The following is a 19493-nucleotide window of genomic DNA, read 5'->3' as shown; positions in this document are numbered from 1 at the left end:
AGCCAGGCAGAGCTGCAGCAAGAAGGAAGCTGTTCTGCATCACATCCCTATAGGTGTCCCAACAGAATGTGGGAATATTCCTCAATGCAAGGAGCAGCACTGGGCTCTGCCTCTCTCGGTGCTGCTCTCCCTCTGTGCACCATCCCAGTCCTGGGCTGGGGACATGTTGGGAAGGGGAACATGCTGGGAAGGGGACTGGAGGAAGGGTGAAGGGCAGAGCCAGATGCCGAGGGATGGGTTCAGGCAGGCAGGCTGAGCCTCCCCACGCTGAGTCAGACCGGCTTGCCCAGACCGTGGCCTGGCCTCTCCTTGCAGAGACATCGCTGAACCCTGAGCCAGGGCTGCAGGAGTCATCCCAGGGTTTTGCTGGGACCTTCAGCACTGACTCAGCAATAACCAGAGAATCCAGGACCTCTTGTGAAAGCCAGAACCAGCAGGAAATTTGGAGCCTAACAGACACCCCCGATAAGAGCTCTGGGCTCCGGTGGGATGGGAGCAGTGTGCTCCCCAGCTGTGCCATTCCCTGGAGAAGAAGAGGGGTGTTCTGCCCAGGGCAGCTTCAGACACCCCAGTGGATTCCTGCCTGGGTCCCCTTATCCCCATCCCCATTCCTGCCCCCATCCCTGCTGCTGCCTCCCAGCCTTGACATCTCCACTATTTCACCCTGCAAATTAAAGGCAGAGGCGGACGTGAAGGAATTCTTTTTGACAGATCTCAGTTATATTTACAAAAATGCATCAAAACAGAGAAACCTCCCCCAGCTTCCTGTGCCCACAGCCATCAGCATTGCCAGGATGGAGCTGAGCTGGGGTTGGGGACAAGGTAGAAGTAGGGCAACAGGGGCAGCAACAGCACTGGAACCAGTTTTGTCATCGCCTCCTTTGGATGCAGCCCTTCCTGCCCTGGGCTCCGTGAGCAGAGTCAGAATAGAATTTCCCTAAATAAGCAAAAAGGCAAAAGAAAATTTCTCTGTCTACATTCTTCATCATCTGACACTGGGATACAGAGAAGTCAGAAAGTCACTGAGTCCTTCAAGCGCTTTTTAAAAGGGAAAAACCTGGTGCTGCATCCGTTTCTCATCAAATATTCAAGGTTTGCAGCCACCCAACGCAGGAGAACTGTGCAAAAGTGCTGGAGCACAGAGGTAGGATCCAGAGAGCTGCTTTAACACCAAGGCAGTGTCGGAGCAGTGCATGGTGCAGGACCTGTGGTGCTGGCAGTGATCCCCTGTTCTCTTTTGCAGCTGCAAACACACCATGCTCAGACCCCAGGAGCAGGAGCAGCCCCGCTGAGCCTGTGGGAACAGAGCAAAGTTTGGGGTTACAGATGCAGTGCTGACCCTGGGCTTGGTCCCATGGCTGCTTCTGTAATTTCTTCCCTTCTTCCCTTGTTGCATTCACTGTGGATGTGCTGCAGCACTGCACTCAGTCCTACACAAACAAGGTTGGGGTGAACCACTGATGGTTTTCTTTTAAAATCCACACTGAAACTCTTTGAGATTTCGGTATGCATAACCAGACTGCTGGTGTGCATTAAGGCCCTGGGAGAAAGGATGCAGAGGAAGAAGCCCAAGGGGCTGTGCCAGCAGCAGGATGCTGAGCTTTGCAGCACAGAGCAGCACAGGGAAAGGGCTGCACAGAGGCTGGTGGGCGTTGCACAGCATTTGCACGGGTTTATGCTTAAATTTCCAAGAAAGACAAACTCTCTGCTGCCAGAGGGTGATGCAGGTGTGGTGCTGCTGGGACAGCTGTGGCTGTGCTCAGTGCCCGGCCCCAGTGCAGAACACAGGGCTCTCCAAGTGCTCCACTCACCGCTCGATGATGCCGTTGTTGAACTGGAGGTCGCACGTTACTGACTTCATCTGCTCCAGCAGCTCCTGCATCCTGCACAGACACAGCCCAGCCCTTAGCAGGGACAGCTCAGCTGCATCCGTCCCCCAGAGGAGCACAGGAGATGCCCCCATTCCCACTCCCTGAACTGGGACGGCACCTGGCAGCACCAGGGCATTGCACGGGGCTGCACACAGCTTCTCAGCCTCACACCAGCTCTGCAGAGCCAAACTGCCCCACGGACAAACTGTCCCCAATACTCACTGCAAAGCCATCTCCTGGCGCATTTGGCTTAGGGGAACGGGCGAAGGCACTGCAGGGACCAGGGCCAGGCTGCGCTTCTCTGGCACAACTGTCTGCAGAAACTTGTCCAAAGCCTGCAGAGATGGAGAGGATACAGCTCAAACACGAGCTGCTCGCGTGCATGCCCTCCGTGCTTACCCCAGGGTGACAAAACACTCAGGGAAATGACGCACGCATGGTCACACCCAGCTCACCCACTCCTCAGGATAAACAGAACAACCCAACCCATCCACCCACCAGCCCTGCTGCAGCATGTCAGGTAATCCATCACCACAACCAGAGGCGATGCTTCAGCCTTTTTGTGATGGCAGCTTCCTTTTTGAGCACAAACCCACTCCAGTTTTGGAGCAAGAGTGGCACTGCCAGGGGTTCATCCAACCATTGCTTTGCTCAGTGGGGCAAAGCAAACTCCCAAACCTCTGAGCAAAAGGCCAGAAACTCCAAGTATAACACCAACACCCTGCAAGCCCTGAACCCAGCACAGCCCCTGCAGCACCCACCAGCTGCAGGCAGTCCTGGCACTCGCTGGCCTCCACGCTGCAAGTGCTGATGCGGTTGCTGAGCCTCTTCAGGTGCTTCTTTATCTCACAGACCTTCCTAGGAAGGGCAACAAGAGCAAATGTTCTGGTCAACGTTGGTCAAACTGTTTGATATTTCTGTGGTTTTGATTCTGCTTTCTGCAGACTGTGCCGGATCCGAGTTAAAATCCCAAAGGAAAGCAAATGAGTCACAACGGTGTTGTAATTAGGGCTGCAGCTCTGCTATCCAAACAGCACTAATAGCAAACTAATTAATTAGGGAAAGTGCTGCTTTAAGTGGGATTCGGCTCGGGAGCATTGCTGCTGCCCACAGTGCAGTGCTGTCCCTGGGGCTGCTGCTGCCAATGCTGTGTGCCTCGGGGTGAAGTGCACCAGGAATGACACACTTGTATAAAAAAAACTTTGGTTTGGCCTTAAAATAAAAAGGGAAGAATATTTCAGGTGAATGGTCCACCTCTGCTCCCCAGAAAAACACCCACACCGCCACAAATGCTCAGGGATAAACTCAAAACAAGGCAATTACTGCTGGAGTGAAACTAATTTTAAAGAACCAGTCGTGACTCACTGTGCATTTTGCCTAAAGATGGAAAAACATGCAAAAAATACCCCAGGAAACAGCAGTTGCTCCCCCTCCCCCCGCTCTCTGCTGCTGTGCTGGAGCAATGCAGGGCAGCCTGCTCTGTGCTTTATTCCCCAAACACCACTTAACATAAAGGCACAGCTAATAAGTGGATCTCTTTGTCTCAATAGCAATATTTTCCTGATGGAATAACCATTCCTCACTGCAAGGAGAGTGGCTGCAAGAAGGAAGCTGCATGTTTACATGGAATGGGGGCTGTTCCCAAACTTTAAAGAGCGTGGCACAGGGTGAATGCAGACATGGGGAGGGTTTGCTCATGGTCACATCAAGCTGCTGCTCCAAGGTTTCACTGCTACTTTATGAGTCCCTCAGCAGCAGTTCTACGGGCTCCATCCATTCACATCCTAATGTCAGATCAATGGCCCCATCCCCATTCCAACACCAGGTCAGTGGCCACATCCACATCCCAATGTCAAACCAATGTCTCCATCCCAACACCAGGTCGATGGTCCCATTCACATCCCAGTGTCAAATCAATGCCCCATCCCCATCCCAACACCACATCTCAATACCAGATCAATGGCTGCATCCCCATCCCAACACCAGGTCAACGACCTCATCCACAGCCCAGTGTCAAATCAATGGTCCCATCCCCATCCCAGCACCAGACTGATCACAGAATCATAGAATCATAGAATCCTTAGTATTGGAAGGGACCTTGAAGGGTCAGCTAGTCCAACTCCCCAATCAATGGCCTCAACCACAGCCCTAAAACAGATCGACGGCCCCATCCCCATCCCAACACCAGGTCAATGACCCCATCCACAGCCCAACATCAGATCGATGGCCTCATCCCAACACCAGGTCAATGGCCCCATCCACAGCCCAACTTCAGATCGATGGCCCTAATATCAAACGGATAGCCCCATCCCAACACTGAATCAATGGCCCCAAACTCATGAGCTGGATCCATACCTCATCCTGCTGCCGTGCAGGGCCAGAGCCTCCTGGTACTGCTGTGCACACTCCTCCTGGAAGATGAGCAGCACCTTCCTGGCCAAGTGCCCCAAATTCACCCTGAAACCGGGAGAGGAAAAATGAACAGGAAAATGGGCATGGAAATGAACACTACTGGTTCCTCATGGAGCCACATGCTGTGCTTGTCCCTCCTCAGCCTGTATGAGCCACGGACATGCTGCATCCCACTGGGATGCCATAACAATGCCAGTGTGGGGCTGGAAGGGTGGGGTGGTGCCACTCACTTGTCCAGTTTGTGTATCTGCTCCTCATTGTAGCCCAGTGCTGTGGGAGGAAAGATATGGGGCACCATCAGAGCAGCTCTGCACCTCTTGGGTTTGCAGCCCAATCAGTGGGTGATCCTATAGTGCACAGGGGCTCTTCAGAGCAGCAGTCCCCAGGGTTAATCTCACAGCACAGAAATACAAACCAACAAAGGGAAATTACTCGTTCTCTTGCAGCTCAGTGCCCCAAACTCACCTGGACACGTCCTGGCCTTGCGGAACTGCTTGTAGATGAGCTGCATCTTCTCCAGACAGCACTCGATCTGCTGGATGCTGTGAGTTGTGCCCAGGAAGGAGGTGTGAGGCCAATGGGAGGGAGTGTGAGACTGGGGTTTCCTCCCCAATGTACACACCTCAACCCAAAATCAAGCTGAAATCAGCCATGGGGATTTGCATAAAGCATCTACAAAACCACTGCCTGTATATCCACAAACCTTTTGTCTTAGTATCTGCAAACCTATTGTCTTTGTGTCTACAAACCCATTGTCTTTGTACCTACGAACCTTTTGTCTTCATGAGCTTGTTGCCCATGCTGCACCAGTTCAGACACCATCCCATCCAGGGCCCCTTGGAAGTCAAAGATGCTGTGGGAGCACTGGGAAAGCTCCTCTGCCACCTGCAGAGATCAATGGGAGGTGGGGGTCCATGGGAGGTGAGGACGGCTCTTCCCAGTGCTGCCCGCACCCACGGGTGCTCCCTCCTCCCTCCCCCTGGTTGCTCACCCTCTGCAGCCGCATCTTCACTGCAGCCACGTCCTTCAGGGCTGGCAGTGCACTGCCCCCAGGAACGGCCTCGTACCTGCAGGAAGCCAAAACAGAACCATCTTGAATATCCAAAGGTTGAAAACAAGCCATCACCTGAGCAGGAAGAACATCTAGCAGTTCCATGGGGAAGCTCAGGGCACCCAATTGGAGCCACACGATGCAAAGCACTGGTGGGTATGAATTCACTTGGTTGTGTGCAATTTGTTCCCAGATTGTTCTCTTGTGAGCTGGCTCCGTGCCATCCTAGATGCTGCCACTTCCCGCAGCTGGTGCAGGCTTCAGCTGCTGAAGCCAGCAGAAATGAGCCCAATCCAGACCCTGTTGGAAAGGATGGGTGAGCACCGCATCCAGAGGCAGCATCAGTGCTTTGGAACTACATGAATTGAATTGAAGTCAATGGGAACCATGTGTCTGCATCTTTTCAGATGAAATGGAAATTAAGAAGCTTGCTGAATTGAAAAGAGGAAAGGAAGGCAAGCCAGCAGCAAGGCACTTCGCACTGCAACAACAAAATCAAAAGCAGAGTGGGTTATTTTAGACATTATGGGGTTGGTTCTGCCTGGGGCAGAGCATTGAGGTGGTGCACCCAAACAGGGCAAGGACTGCCCCAGGCTCCTCGAGATGATGCTCCATTACTGAAGCCCCTCTGATGGGCACAAAGGACATAAAGTGTATCGAGGACATAAAACGACATAAATGGTATAAAAGATGTAAAATTATAAAGGACACAAAGGGCATCCCATTGGTTCAAGAGGGCTGGGAGCACCCCAGGGCAGCTTTTCCACTCTGAGATCGTGGGCTGTAAGAGCCCCATGGAACCGTCTGCACTTACAGCCCGCGGGTCTTCCCCTCCATCAGCTGCAGCCCAGAGAGCATCACGTGCACCCCTCTCCTCTGCTCCAAAACCCTCGAGCACTCAGACCTCAGGTTGCCACTGTCAGGAGAGAAAGTAATTAGTGCATCATGCGCCCTCTATGCCATCAGCTTTAGGGCTCGTGCGACTCAGGGAAAAGCAAGGGGTTGAGTGCAATAAGAAAGGAGGAGTGCTGGGTGTGAGGATGCTGCTCTGCAGGGAGCAAGGACACAGCGCAAGGAGCTCCTGCCCAAAGGGAATGGGTGCAGTGGGGAAAATGCACAGTGATAATCCCAATGAGGAAGATGATGATGATGATGTGTTCCTAGCACCTCCCAGACTGAAAAAAAAATTGACTTGAAAGCAGCAAATTTGGGTAGGAGTATCCTCAAACACCGAGTCCCCATTTGGGAACAGTCCTCTCCCAGCCTGACACATGCGTTCCACACACAGGGCTCCAACACCGCCTGCCATAGAACCCCCCAAAACTCAACACAACACTCCCACTGAAGCAGGGGGGGGCCCAGCACTCACATCACCCAGTGCAGCCCTCGCACTGTCAGCTCCTGGCATCGCCGCAGCTCCTGTGCGATCCGCAGCGCCTGGTGCACGGCGCCCACCGCACTCTGCAAAGCAAAGGGATGGGGACAGCGGCTGTGTCCACTCTGCTGGGGCTTCCCCACGCCCCCCTTCCTCTGCCCACCTTGGCAGCGCTGCAGTCGGCCACCACATCCACCTTGGGGACAAACTTGGGGAAGTCGAGAGCCGCTGGAAAGGTAGAGAGCGGTCAGAGCGCTTCAGGAGGGACATCCCAACAAATCCCAGAGCTGCTCAGGCACTGGAGCACTGCAGTGCCCGAGACTGAGGGCAGCTCTCCAAGGCTGGAACTGGATGACCTCTGAGGTCCCTTCCAACCCAAGCTGTTCCATGCATCTATGTTTTTGCAGAGGTGGATGAAGGCACAAGCCACCTGCAGAGCAGAGCATCACACCCATGCTACAATCTTTGGGGGAAAATAACCCTACAGCCTCCTAACCCTGCTGCCCCTGCGCTGAGCCCAGCAGGGTGGTGGTCATCAAAGCAAACCTCTCATGGTGCCCATCCCACACCCTGGATGGGGAGCATTGCAATGCACCTCAGATGGAGTACTCACGGTCTCTGTATCTCACGCCCACCACGTCCTCTGGCTGCTCAGCACAGCTCAGCAGGGTCAGAGGGTTGTGCCGGGCTGTCCTGTAGAAGTTATGGGCTTGGAGGTTGGGGTCCAGCTCGTATGGGTGGCCTTCAAAAAAATATTCTTGGTGGTGAGGGACTATGTCTGTTTGTTTGAAGACAGCATCTAAAAACTTGCTGGTACTGAAATGGGAAAAAAAGCACTCAGATTTCCACCTCTTGAACTGCAAATGTCCTCTTGTAGCAAAACAGCACCGAGGCCATGGAGGAGCTGAGCCCCCCAACCCACCCAGCCTCGCTGGGCACCCTCACGTGTTGTAGGAGTGGATGTAGATGCGGTGCGAGGACGCCTGCTGCAAGGAGAAGATGTCGACCACAATCCTGTGCAAAATGTCATTGGTTTCTGCAAAGAACTGATCGAAGCCCCAGCATTTCTCCTGGTCTGCCTCCAGGATGTTGGCCAGAATGGGGACAAGCTGATCCTTCAGCCCCCTGCAGCAGCAAGAGGAGGTGAGATGAACATCTGTGTTGCTGTGGCCGTATGCAGGGGACCCCATGGGGACACTCACACCGACAGCTGGCAAGTGAGGGGCAGCTCGTAGCTCCATTCAATGCTGCCATTCTCTTGTCGCTGCACGCCCGCAATGGCCCCGGGGGGCTTCTCAGTGGTGATCTTGTACCTGGGGTGCAGCAGGGAGGGATGGGAAAAGGTACAGCTTACAGCAAGAACGCAGAGTGGAGGGATGGAACAGTCCAAGAAAGGGTGAAAAAATTCCATGCCCCTCTGAATGCTGCCTTCTCTTTGAGGTGCTTCACCTCAGAGCCACGAGGATGAGTGTAAAGGACAAACACAGTAAATGGAACACACGTCCTTTACCATCATGAGCACGCCTGGTCCTCGCACTGCAGGCAGCCAGGAACTGCACTGCAAGCCTTGCAGGGTTGGATGGGATTATTACCTTATTTCAGGGCTATAAGGGGTTATTAACCTACCCCTAGGCTATATGGGATCATTAACTCACCCCTAGGCTCTAAGGGATGCAGCTATAAGGGACACGGTGCTGTCCTGCACCAGGTACCCACATAGTCTCCTTGTTCCTGCGGGGTCCCCCGAAGGGCACGAAGGGCAGCCGGCCAGTGGCAGCGTGGTAGAAGGTGACACCAATGCTCCATAGGTCAACGGTGACCCCGTATGCCTTCTGCTGTGGCTTCCGCAGGACAGCACGCTCATACATGTCGGGATGCTGCAGGACAGAGCAGAGCATCACTGCCCACCGAGCCCCATAGGGTGCCGTTCAAAACTGCCCCTTATGGTGGAGGTGGGTTGATGTTGGACTGGATGATCTTAGCAGTCTTTCCAGCCTTAATGATTCTATGATTCTAAGCGCCATGTCCTCGACACCAAATAGTGCCTGTGATGCTACGAGCTGAGAGCTCACTGCAAAAAAACAAAGCCCCTCTGAAAGGGGCTCTGAGCATCACTGCTTCTCTCCATGCAGCGCCTCACTGTTGGATGGAGGGATAGATGCTGTCCACACCCCGGGGCCATACTCACCAAGTACTCCTCTGTCCCATAGACAGAGACAAACTTTTCATCGTCCTCCAGCTCCCGGGCAGCACCAAAGTCAGTCAGTTTGTAGATGCTCTGCCCATCCTCCCCCACCAGGCGCATGATGTTGCCAGGTTTGATGTCCCGGTGCACAACGCCGTTCTCACGGAGGTGGTTCATCCCTGCTACTGGAAACGGGTGGGGAACAGCAGTTGTGTTTGCATAAATGAGAGAAGGACAGAGGTGGGGACAAACCCCAGGAGGGCTACACATTAATGGGGATCACATCAGTAATTGGGAGTTCGGTTAATGGGGAGGAGCAGGGAGCGCATGGGGTTGCACAGCTTTAAATTGTCAGTTGTGGGGGCAGAGCCAATTCCCAAAGCTGTTGGAAAGGGAAATCGTTTAGGGTTTTCCCCAAAGCCACGCTCCCCAACCACCCAGCAGTGCCATTTCCAAGCACGCAGGTTAGCCCCAGTGCCCGATGTCCACCTCACAATGCCAACGGCTCTGAGGCAGAGATGCTGCTCACCCACGCACTGCAGCACCACGAGGAACTCGGGTTCAGCCAAGCCAAAAGCGTTGACAGGGTCTTCAAGGACGCTCAGCAGGCTGCCACTGGAGCAGTACTCCATCACCAGCACCTTCTGCTTGCTGCTGCCCTGCAGGGAGCAGGGCAAAGGCAGGGTGGCTGTACAGTCCCCACCTTCCCATCCCCCCCAGAAAGACCAGGCACCCATCATCAGTGAGGCCGTAGGATTCTGCTTGGACATAGCAGTGTAGGAGGGAGGGTCCCGGTCCTGCTTACTGTCTCCTCCACAGCAAATAACTTGACAATATTTTTATGGTTCAGCTTCCGCAGCATCTCAAACTCCCGCATCTGCACCTCCTGCGGGCGCAGGTAGCTGGCTTTGTTGAAGACCTTGACAGCAACCAGCTCCCCTGATTTCTGGGAAAGGAGGAAAAAGAGGAAAAGGGAACGATGGTTCACCCCATCCCTAACAGCACCAATAGCCTTACTGCTGCTCTGGGTGCCAACAATACCCGAGCACAGCTTGCTTTCTGACAGGCAGCCTCAGCTTCCTGCATTGCAAAAGCAAACACTGCTGCTCACTCCGTTTGCTTCCTGTCCCTGCACCCACGTGCTCAGTGGGCACACGTTTCTGCAGCGCTGTCAGAGGTTTGCAGTGGGGTGGGGGCATCCAACTGCCGTGCTCTGCTGCTCCCAACTCACCTCTGCCCCGTGCTTAGTGAACAAAGATCACAGAACAGCAGGGCTGTGAGTCTCCATCCCAGCGCTGGCAAGTGTTTGCATGAAGCATGCAAATGGCCGTAGTTGGGGGTTTACAGAACTTCAGGCATTCCCCCCACACACACCATGATGCTGGGGGAGCAACACTGCATCGTGCACAGCACAGAGCTCACCCCAAAACTAGCTTGTATCCCATAAAGCCACAGAGGGAAGAACAGAAATAAAGCCAAAGAAGCTCTGGTACTGCCAGAGCAGGAGGGCACGGGGGTTTGGTTGCCCTGGGGTAGCCGTGTGTCCATCCCCCCCACCTTCTCACCTTGCTGCGGGCTTTGTAGACGCAGGCCGTGGCTCCTTGGCCCAGCAGGTCGTCTGTGCTCCAGAGGTAATTAGGGGTGCTCTGCATCTCCTGCACCGGGAGCACCGCCGTCACCGCTGCTCTCCCCTCTGCTGCCAGCAATGCATGGGAGAGCCGCAGGCTCAGCACAGCCGCAGGCACAGCACAGCTGCAGGCACAGCACAACTGCCTTCCTCCTACCTGCACATGGGAGGCAGCGACGCTGCTCTGTGCTCTGCCAAACCCCGCTGCTCGCTGGGACCTGTCGGGGCCGGCAGCACAACAACGGCGGATGCAACAAAGTACGGGAGGAGAGAGCTGCAAGGTGGAGAGAGGCACCTCCCCGCTGCAGAACAGAAACCCACGGGATTGCAAAACTCGCTCTGCAAGCATCGGCTGCGGCTGGAGGAGGAAATGCTTCAGCTTCCTGCTTGTGAAAAAAAATTCCCAGAGTTGCAGCCGTCCGCAGGCAGCTGGGACACGGCTGGAAAGGGCCAACGGCGCTGGGCATGGCCAACATGCAATGCTGCATGGGGCAGGGAGCTAGGGGAAAGGGCTGAGGGTTTGAGCAGCGCTGTGCGTGGTCTCCTCTGTGCCATTCCGTGGAGTCACCGCTGTTCTTTGTGTCCTCAACACGGGGCACAGCATCGAGAGTTGGGATGTTCAGATGTCAGCAGGCTGCAGCGCTGTGCTGCTTCGTGGGTGCTGCAGAGCTGTGATGGGGAAGCCTGCAGCCCTTGGGAGGAGATGGGCCACCCTGAGACCATAGGATATCAATTAAGGTTCCCTGGGGGTGTCCCTGCAGACCCCAGCGCCGGCAGCACTGCAGCTCCTACTCCTGCAGGAGCCAAAGGCACAGAGAGCTGTGAGTCCTTCACACCCAGGTAAAACTGCCTCAAAATAAAGCCCACAGCAGGCAAAGAGGAAGCAGGTGCAAACAGAGCAAACCACTGTCTCCTTCCCCAGCCACAAACCCATCCCCCAGCATGAGCAGCACAGACCCAGCCCAGCACAGAGCAGAGGGCAGTGGGGACAATTCGGGCATTCCCCGGCCGCTCCCAGCATTGCTCTCACCCTGGGTCAGAGCTCTGGGACTCCTCATGGCAGCAAACAGTGACAGCACTGCTGTCCCACGTGCACATAGATGTGGTCACACGGGAACAGAGCCCGGAGTTACAGCGTAGGACATCCCCAGACCAGGGCAGGACACAGACCAGGCACAGCAGAGGGCTGGAACTGGTGGGGAGGGGGGATGTGGGAGCAGGGTGGGACATGGGACAGGGTGCAGAGTGAGATGCAGGGTGAGATGCACTGTGCTCAGGGTCCTCTGCTGCTGCAGGGCCTGGCTCATGTTCCTGCTTGCTTCCTGCTGCTTTGCCTTGCTCAACCCCAGCAGCCCACATCCCCTTTATTAGGTATTCTTTTAGGATCACACGGATGTGTGTCTGGAGGAGCTCTCCTGGTGAAATGCAGCACGCACTGCTATTCGGGTCTGCAGCACACGATGCATCCCAAAGGGGATACGGTGCTCCACTGGTCTGCACGCAGACTGTGCACCTGAATCATTTGCTAATTATTACTGAGCTCCATTTCTGCACCATGAAAAGGCTGCCCTACAAACCCATCGGGGAGCAGCACACCCTGCAAAGTGACCAAAGCAGGGCCAAAGGCAGCAGAGCTCAGATCACATCACTGCCCCGCAGCAGGGAAAAGAAAGTGAAACAACGGCTCTGGGAGCAATAAAACCCCAAAGCAAGCACGAAGCAAAGCTTTCCTCCAACTTCCAACCCACACACATCGCTTTCAAGTGACAGATGAGTCGAGTTGGGCCGACGGTAGGAGATAACTGATGCATTTATGACACCCCAAAATTGCTTCCCAGTGGCAGCTCAGCACTGTGCACTGCTCACACCGGCTGATGGCAGCAGAGCCCCAGCAATGCGTCCCAGCTGTGCTCTGCTCTGCTGCATGCAAACACTGGGAGGGCTGCCCGCCCCAACAGCGAACACGGATGGGATCAGAGGGCTTTAAGGGATTATAGCATCCTCCTCCAGGCCAGTGGGTTAATGCCCCAAAGCTTCTGTTTGTGTCACCCCATTACCAGGGCATCACCCCGTCATTGTTTCCTACTGCATGTGATTTTGAAAAGCACCAACCAATGTGCAGCTGCATCCTCTGGAAATCAATGGGGGCTCTACAGGGAGCTGCCTTTGGTGTTACACGGAGCTGGGCTGGCAGCCTTGCTGTGTCCCCAAGCACCAACCATAAGACTGGGGATGGAATGGTGCAGGAGCAGCACCCACAGACTGCCCAGGGATGTGGGGACACAGCATGGTCACCCCAGCAGAGCTCGGTTATGCATCAGCCCTCACTGTAAATAATTTATTCCTTGGAACCCAAACAAAGGGAATCCAACGTGACAAAGCCCTGACACAGTTCCCTCACCCCCCTCTGAAAAAACACATGCTGAGATGGGGGCAAACCCAGCAAATAACAATAATTATCAAACACGACCCAATCCATAATCTCAACCTCAAATCCTCTTTCCCAGACAGTTTGAGGCCCATCCTCTCCAGGAAAATGATGAAGATTAAGCATTTTTAAATCAGGTCACTGCAAAGGAAACGTGTGCCCTGCTGAAGCCTGCTGTTGCTGGATAGGTGTGTGCAGGAGCAGCTGGACACACAGCCCAGCACTCAGGACAAGGCTGTGCTGGCTGCAGACACACGAGGATGATTCTTCTCTCCTTCCAACCCCTGCACCCATGGGCACACCCACAGCACCCATTCCATACATCATTCATTGGCATCCATAGGTCAGCGTTTCCACCATACCCAAAACATTTATTTCTCCAAAACTATTGCTAATGACAATGAATACAGTTCATAGCCCCAGTACGGATTTAACATTTCCAACACATATACTCCTAAATACTGTACAATACTGTACCAAAAGGAAGAAAAAAAAAAAGGATGTACCTCCATATTGTACAGTTATATATACAAAGTACAACTTTACACGGTTTAATATATACACCATATATATATTGGTGTAGAAGACATGAAACAATGGAAACTGTTGAAGCAAGAACATCCCATCCCACCAAACAACCCAAAATCCCAACGCAGAGCCCATTGCAGGACTGAAGCTTTGGACCAACAGAACGCAGTTTCCAGACTTTGCAGTCAGATTTTTTTACTCCAGTACAGTCGAACCATGATGTGGCTGCTGTTCAATGTGCATCGGAGATGGTTTCAGTGTTGGCCCTGTTTTGGCTACATAGAGCTGGTCTGGTACAGAACCTGCTGCTCCAAGTATTGCTCCAGCAGTTTGGCACACGCACACGAATCCAAGTCCATTGGACTTCATTTATTCAACCACAGGGCTGTGCCTGAAGAGAAAGGAAGGGTGAAGTCCACTTCAAGCATAAAGTTACTACAGTGCCTTTAAGTGAAGGATCCTCCTCTTGCCATTGCAAAGCGCTCAGTGTTTACCCTGTACCAAGCGTGGTACCTCAAGTATCAGCACAGCAGGGAGCTGCCCTCACCTCTTTTTGGCCCATCTTCAAAGAGCGACGCTTTCGTCTCTGACCACGTTATAGGAAGCACAAAAAGAAGGAAAAAAAAAAAATCATTTTTCAGGCCTTGAGTTGCATTGGCATCTCCAGGTCCACCCAAAGACCCCAAGAACTGAGCCCTGCCCAGCACCGCTGTGGTCAAGTATTGGTTTCAAGTACCAGGAAATGGAGAGACGAGCAGGAGCGGATCCAGAAGGAGGGTTCTCAGAAAGTGATGTGTGAGCTCAGACCCAAAGCTCAGCACGGCCCATCAGAGCTCAGCACCTCCAGCCATGGCCAGCAGAGCCCACAAAAAGGCTACAACTAAAAACCTCACAATAAATAAAGCCCTCGTTTGTTCATTCCGCCCCATTAGTGATGGGAGTGCCTAAAGGTCCCTATGTTCTTTTTTTTTTTTTTCTTTCTTTTTCTTTTCTTTTTTTTTTTTTCCCCTTGCTGGTGGTTCATAGAGCAGTGAGGAAAGGCATCTGCTCATTGCAGAGCATCTCCATGAGGTCAGGGCTGGATCCTGCCAGGCACAGGGACCACAAGCTGCCCACCAGTCAAGGAGCCCCTCCAGCTGTCCCTATGGGCCTACCTCCATCATCACAGCTGCCTGATGAGCAAACCATGCACTGTGAGAACCACCACCTGCCTCGAGTCTTCCCTCTGCACGCAGAGCATTCCAGTCTATCGGGTAAATGGATGCAAAGGGTCTGAAGTGCCACCTAGAGACATCTGGAAGAAAATCCCTCAGCAAAACCCAAAGCACACACAACGTTCAGCTGAGTCTGAGGTTCTGACACACAGGAGGAAAGAAATGAGGCAGCAAACTCCATCTGCACAGACCTCTATAGTCTCAATATTACTCCAGATAGGAACTGGAAGAACAGATGGAATTTCTTGCCGAACTCTGAAGGGTTTGGATTCTGTAAATAAATTTATGAGAACTCGGTTACCTTAACCTACTTTTGAGCAAGAACAATCTTGCCTTAAAAAAAAAAAATAACAATAACAATTCAACAAAAACCCAAAAAATTCAACATATGAGGTATTCATCACAGGAAACCCAAAGACTCCTTTTCAACAGGTATCAAAATACATACATATACAACATGTTTGTTTTTTTTTTTTTTCTGCTGTCACAGTGCACTCTAATTATTTAATCATTTTCATTGCAAGAAAATTGCCAGTACAGATCAAGTGAGAGAGTTGGTTCACGTCCCATTGAAGAACATGGGACATGTTCTTCTCTGACATGAAGAACCCCTCCAAGAGATAACTGAGAGCCTTTGGATCGCCTCAGAGAGGCGGAAATTTAGCAACCATGAAAGCACACTGCTCAGTTCCCACCAAGGGAAATAAAACATGAGAGGTTACAGCTTCCCAAACTATTAAGACTGCTCACCTAAAACCGTATTTTAAAAGTTTTGCTTTGGATTACTTGAATCCAACATCTGATGAACAAGAAGCCTTTGTTCATACAAAGCACTATCAAACAGACAGACATTATTCCAGTTATCAAACACTGCTTGTCTTTATATCCGACACATACATTACATAAAAATCATGAAAGAATTTCCATGGAAGAGCAAATATTTCTTCTGAACATGAAGATAGGAAGTAAGAGTGACACCTCCCCAGGCAAACCACCGTGCCTTCCTCATCCACACCATCACCTCCCGCACAAGATGCCCGCTGGCTCTGCAGGGCGGTGTGGATATTTCCAGTTTTCCTTCCCCACCTCCCCAGTGCCCCACGGCAGTAAACCACGATGGCAAGGATGCTCAGCCTGGGATGCTCACGGAGCGAAGCAGCCGAGCTACGAATTTCCTCCTCGAGTTCCCCCCATACGTGTGCGTTTCCTGCTGGCTGGACAAGCCCAGGCCACGCAGAAGAGGAGAAGTTCTTCAGTCTGCCATATTGCTTGCTGTAGGTTTAAGTGTCAATCACAGTGCACACCAAAATTCCAGTTGAGTTGCTCGGTATACAGTTTATCCTGCTAAGCATATTCCTCTTGGTAGTAGGATTGTCCCAGAGCTGTGGATGCTAGAGATAAGCACAGTAATTCATATACAGACAGAGTAACCTGAAGTCTTTATCTCTCAATTTCCACTCGTTCAGACCTCAAAGACAGAAAAGAGCATCTCCTCCAGATGTGCTGTGCGTGGCTGGACACTTATTCTTAGAAACATGAATGCTAGGCATAAAAATATAAAGAAAATAAGGCATTACAAATGAGTCAAAGTAAATTTCACAGAGATCCTGCTCTTGACACAGAGTAATCGGTCGTTTGCGACCAAACAAAACAAAAGCAAAAATTCCCTACGTAAAGTAAATGCCAGAAAGTTCTGCCTGAGCAAAAAAATTGCAAGTTCAGTTCTTATTCCCCAAAAGACCAAGTGATTCCTTGGTGGTAGAAGTCCATCAGAACCTGAGAGCAATGTTGGCTGGTCGCTGGGGGATCCCTCCCGCAGGGCATAATACAGCTGTATGACTTCTGTACAGGTGGGGATGACACAGTAAAACCCCCTTCACTTCTCCGAGTAACATCCTTCAATCCAAGAGAAAAGTACATTTAGGAAACCGTTCTTTATTAAGTTCTGCTTGTTCCTTTCTTTTTTCAATTGCTAAGTGCCAATCGTCAGGACAATGCAGTCACAAGGAAGCTGAGTGTGAGAAACCTACAGATTTAAAACCAGAAGATAAAATGGAAGAGGAAAATAACTTCTCTTATCCTGCCCTTGCCTGCATTTACTTGATGAAAACATCAGATATGCAGCTACTTTTTAAATCCCAGAAAAGCTTGGGAACAATGCAGAGCGAGGGTCAGTCCATCTCCCCTCTTGCAGAACCACGAGCTCCTCCTCACTCCTGTGAGTGGCACACGTGCCTTCCTTAGTAAAAATTAAATAAGTGTTAATTAGCATCATGGACAATTCTCAGTAGAGCACAAACAGAGCTCATGCAGCCCGCTGACGGCTGAAGCATTTGCTGCCTGCCATATAAATACATGTACTAAAAGTTCATTCCAATGTCCGGACTCCTCCAGAGGCATGCCATCCACCAAGAGCACGCCGTGAAGCCACTCCAGAATCTGCATGCTGCCATGGCACCGTCCCACGCAGTGCTGCTCTATGAGAGCAGACCCCAGGGCAGCTCACCCTGAAGTGAGGAATGGGAGGGAGGGGGGGAAGATACAGAGCTTGAGAACTTGTGGTCAAAGTTTTACAGTGCTTGTCACTGGGATTTTGTTAAGGATCCGTCCTGATACATGACCAAAACAAGAACGTGTGCGTTACGAAGTGGGACCCCACGAGAGGATGCTGGATTTCTGAAGTTTGCTTGTTTTTACATTCAGTCTCCCCAGCCCACACACCACATCGCAGCCCATGGGCTAAAAGTACACTGGAAAACAATGAAGCTGTTTTTAAATATGGGAAAGCCAAGGAGAAAAACAGCTAGATTGTCCATAAGCAACAACTGGGCTCTTTGTTATGCTCCTAGACCCCAGGAACGTATCTGTTCATATCTGCACATACACACATCACGTATCATTCCACAAAACCTACAAGTGTTCCAGAGGAAACTATTTTTCATGACGTGTCATCGAAAAGATGAGGCTGGATGACCAAAAGCCCTGCGGGGAGGGACGGGGCAGCAAACAAACAAACAAAACCCAGGGATGGCATGGAAGTCCAGACAGACCCTTAACCACAGTGGCACCAGCGGGCGACGTCGTAACAAAGCACAAGAAGGAGCACGTCCAAGCTCCACAAAACGAGTGGCACCAAAACATGCAATAGACTAAAACCTACCCTATTTTGTTCCCCTGCCATAGACGAAACACAGAATTATATATAAAGTCACTACATCAGTACTCAAAACATGATGCTGCCAAATATTCCCTCCAGCAGCCAAACGCTTGAAGCAAAGGCTTGGAGAAACCAAGATCCAACTCAGTGCTGTTTTGTTTTCCTCCTCAGCTTCACAGTGACCTGATATTGGATTCCCCATGCGTGGCACGAAAGGCTTCACCTTACGGACACCACCAGGGTGAGGCTGTTAGCACTGAGCCTGTTCCCAGCAGGAGGGAGCAGCTCACCACAAACCTTCAGCACAAGTTCAGGATTCAATTAAATAGGAATTCTAACGTCTTTAGCACAGTCTCTTCACCTGTAACAACACGGCTGGACCCACAGAGCAGCATCGAGTTTATCAGACAGTACAGGACTTGTCAGCAGGCTGCTGAGATGCAGAGGAGGCAACGCCAGGGCTTGTGGTGTTGGTTTTGGGGAAAACTGCAGGCTTCGGCCGCGTCGCGGGGGGTTTGACCTGCGTGGCCATTTTGACTGACTTCACTGGCCTGAAGGTGCAGGGGATGTCGCCGGCCGTGCTGGCGCTGCGCTGGAAGGCTGGCTCAGTGTCCTTGAGGATCTGGGTGTGCAGGGGGCTGGAAGGTTCGGATGTGGGAGCCACCACTGGGGAGGTTTTCAAAGGCTCCAGAGTATCGAGGACGACATCTGGTGTGTGCTTGACGCTGCTCTGCCTTTCCAGCTCCCGCAGCTCGTTCAGAGCAGAGTTCATCGTAGCTTCAATGTCCTGCAAACACAGAAGAGAAAGGAAACGGAGTAAGTCGGACACGTAAATAAGTAGGAAGAATTCAGTGCTGGAGAACTACATGTTCCCCTTCATTCTGTAAGCATCAGTGCTCAAGTCCTCTTGGCAGGTCAACTGGAAGGTCATCTTCAAGTGTCAAAGTGAACCCCATGACAAACATATGCTACATAAGGTTATACATTGAGTAATATTTCTCACCACTGGGGGGTAAACAGTAATTGCTAACACTACTTCAGTCCTTTACAGATCCCAACGTCTCCAGCTGCTGCTTGGACATCAAAGATGACTACAATCCCAAAATGCAGCAGCGAACACAAAAGCACGGGGTGCCACGGACCCATTCTTGTGGGAGATTTAGGAGAGGAAATATGCAAAGGAAAGGAAGAGGCTGAGGATTCTAGCATTGAATGCTGAACTCTGAACGAGCTGCTATGAGATATGGTTTAGTAGCTTAGTAGGTAGTAATGGTGATAGGAGGACATTTGGACTAGATGATCCTGTAGGTCCTTTCCAACCTTGTGATTCTATGATGCGCTGCTGCTGCCTTGCTGGCTTTCCTGCTGCCCATGTGGTCTTACCTTCCCATAACACTATTAGGACTCAAAACTTCAACGTCTCCAAAAAACAGAGAAGATATCAGAAATGCAGAAGTTCCAGCTGGCACCTCATCATTCTATCGAGCGTTACAGTTATTAACACGAACATCAGAAGAATTCTGATATTAACAACAGTGGCTGCTTTGTTCCCAGCTGTGTCAGGACCTCCACATCACACAGAGCTGAGAGCAGAGGGGCTCAGCCACCCTGTGCTGCACAGGCTGGAGTGGGAAAGGTGCATCAG

General features: G+C 51.9%; 2 protein-coding genes across 9 annotated transcripts in view; both read right to left on the bottom strand.

The window, feature by feature from the left end:
- Nucleotides 1–698: 698 nt before the first annotated feature.
- Nucleotides 699–12146, bottom strand: IKBKE (inhibitor of nuclear factor kappa B kinase subunit epsilon). 3 transcript variants are annotated; one of them, XM_085210406.1, is made up of 20 exons: nucleotides 10460–12146; nucleotides 9700–9840; nucleotides 9424–9553; nucleotides 8898–9076; nucleotides 8426–8586; nucleotides 7912–8022; nucleotides 7655–7834; nucleotides 7323–7525; nucleotides 6873–6937; nucleotides 6704–6795; nucleotides 6149–6250; nucleotides 5275–5350; nucleotides 5056–5168; nucleotides 4749–4825; nucleotides 4514–4553; nucleotides 4227–4328; nucleotides 2633–2729; nucleotides 2094–2206; nucleotides 1812–1883; nucleotides 699–1294 (listed from the first exon to the last, which is right to left on the bottom strand). In XM_085210406.1, the coding sequence occupies exons 1-20, from the start codon at nucleotides 10868–10870 to the stop codon at nucleotides 1261–1263; spliced, it is 2499 nt and encodes an 832-aa protein (XP_085066532.1). In that variant the 5' UTR covers nucleotides 10871–12146; the 3' UTR covers nucleotides 699–1260. The 3 variants fall into 3 exon arrangements, with proteins under 3 accessions (XP_085066532.1, XP_085066533.1, XP_019478787.2); XM_085210407.1 differs by having other exon boundaries at nucleotides 6704–6837; nucleotides 8898–9079; nucleotides 10460–12145; XM_019623242.3 differs by having other exon boundaries at nucleotides 8898–9079; nucleotides 10460–12142.
- A 1147-nt stretch (nucleotides 12147–13293) lies between these two features.
- The window catches only part of SRGAP2 (SLIT-ROBO Rho GTPase activating protein 2), an 84808-nt gene continuing 78608 nt past the window's right edge, over nucleotides 13294–19493 (bottom strand). For 3 of the 6 annotated variants that reach the window (XM_085210187.1, XM_085210188.1, XM_085210186.1), the window contains one exon: nucleotides 13294–18635. In XM_085210187.1, the coding sequence (XP_085066313.1) occupies nucleotides 18252–18635 (384 nt within the window). In that variant the 3' untranslated portion in view covers nucleotides 13294–18251. The remainder of the gene's footprint in view (nucleotides 18636–19493) is intronic. The other 3 variants (XR_014879883.1, XR_014879882.1, XR_014879881.1) reach the window with 3 other exon arrangements.

Source organism: Meleagris gallopavo, chromosome 28 (assembly GCF_905368555.1).
Source record: "Meleagris gallopavo chromosome 28, MGAL_WU_HG_1.1, whole genome shotgun sequence".
NCBI classification, from domain to species: domain Eukaryota; kingdom Metazoa; phylum Chordata; class Aves; order Galliformes; family Phasianidae; genus Meleagris; species Meleagris gallopavo.
Note: the sequence above shows the minus strand (reverse complement) of the source record. Positions and strands in the feature narration are given on the sequence as shown.

Bases quoted from the DNA above. Each gene is read 5' to 3' on its own strand.
- IKBKE (XM_085210407.1), bottom strand. From the start codon at position 10,870: ATGCTTGCAGAGCGAGTTTTGCAATCCCGTGGGTTTCTGTTCTGCAGC. The intron at 5,351-6,148 runs GTAAGTGCAGAC...GGCTTCCTGCAG, and splicing joins GAGGGGAAGACCCGCGGGCT to GTACGAGGCCGTTCCTGGGG. The intron at 4,554-4,748 runs GTGAGTTTGGGG...TTCCTCCCACAG, and splicing joins CAAGGCCAGGACGTGTCCAG to CACTGGGCTACAATGAGGAG.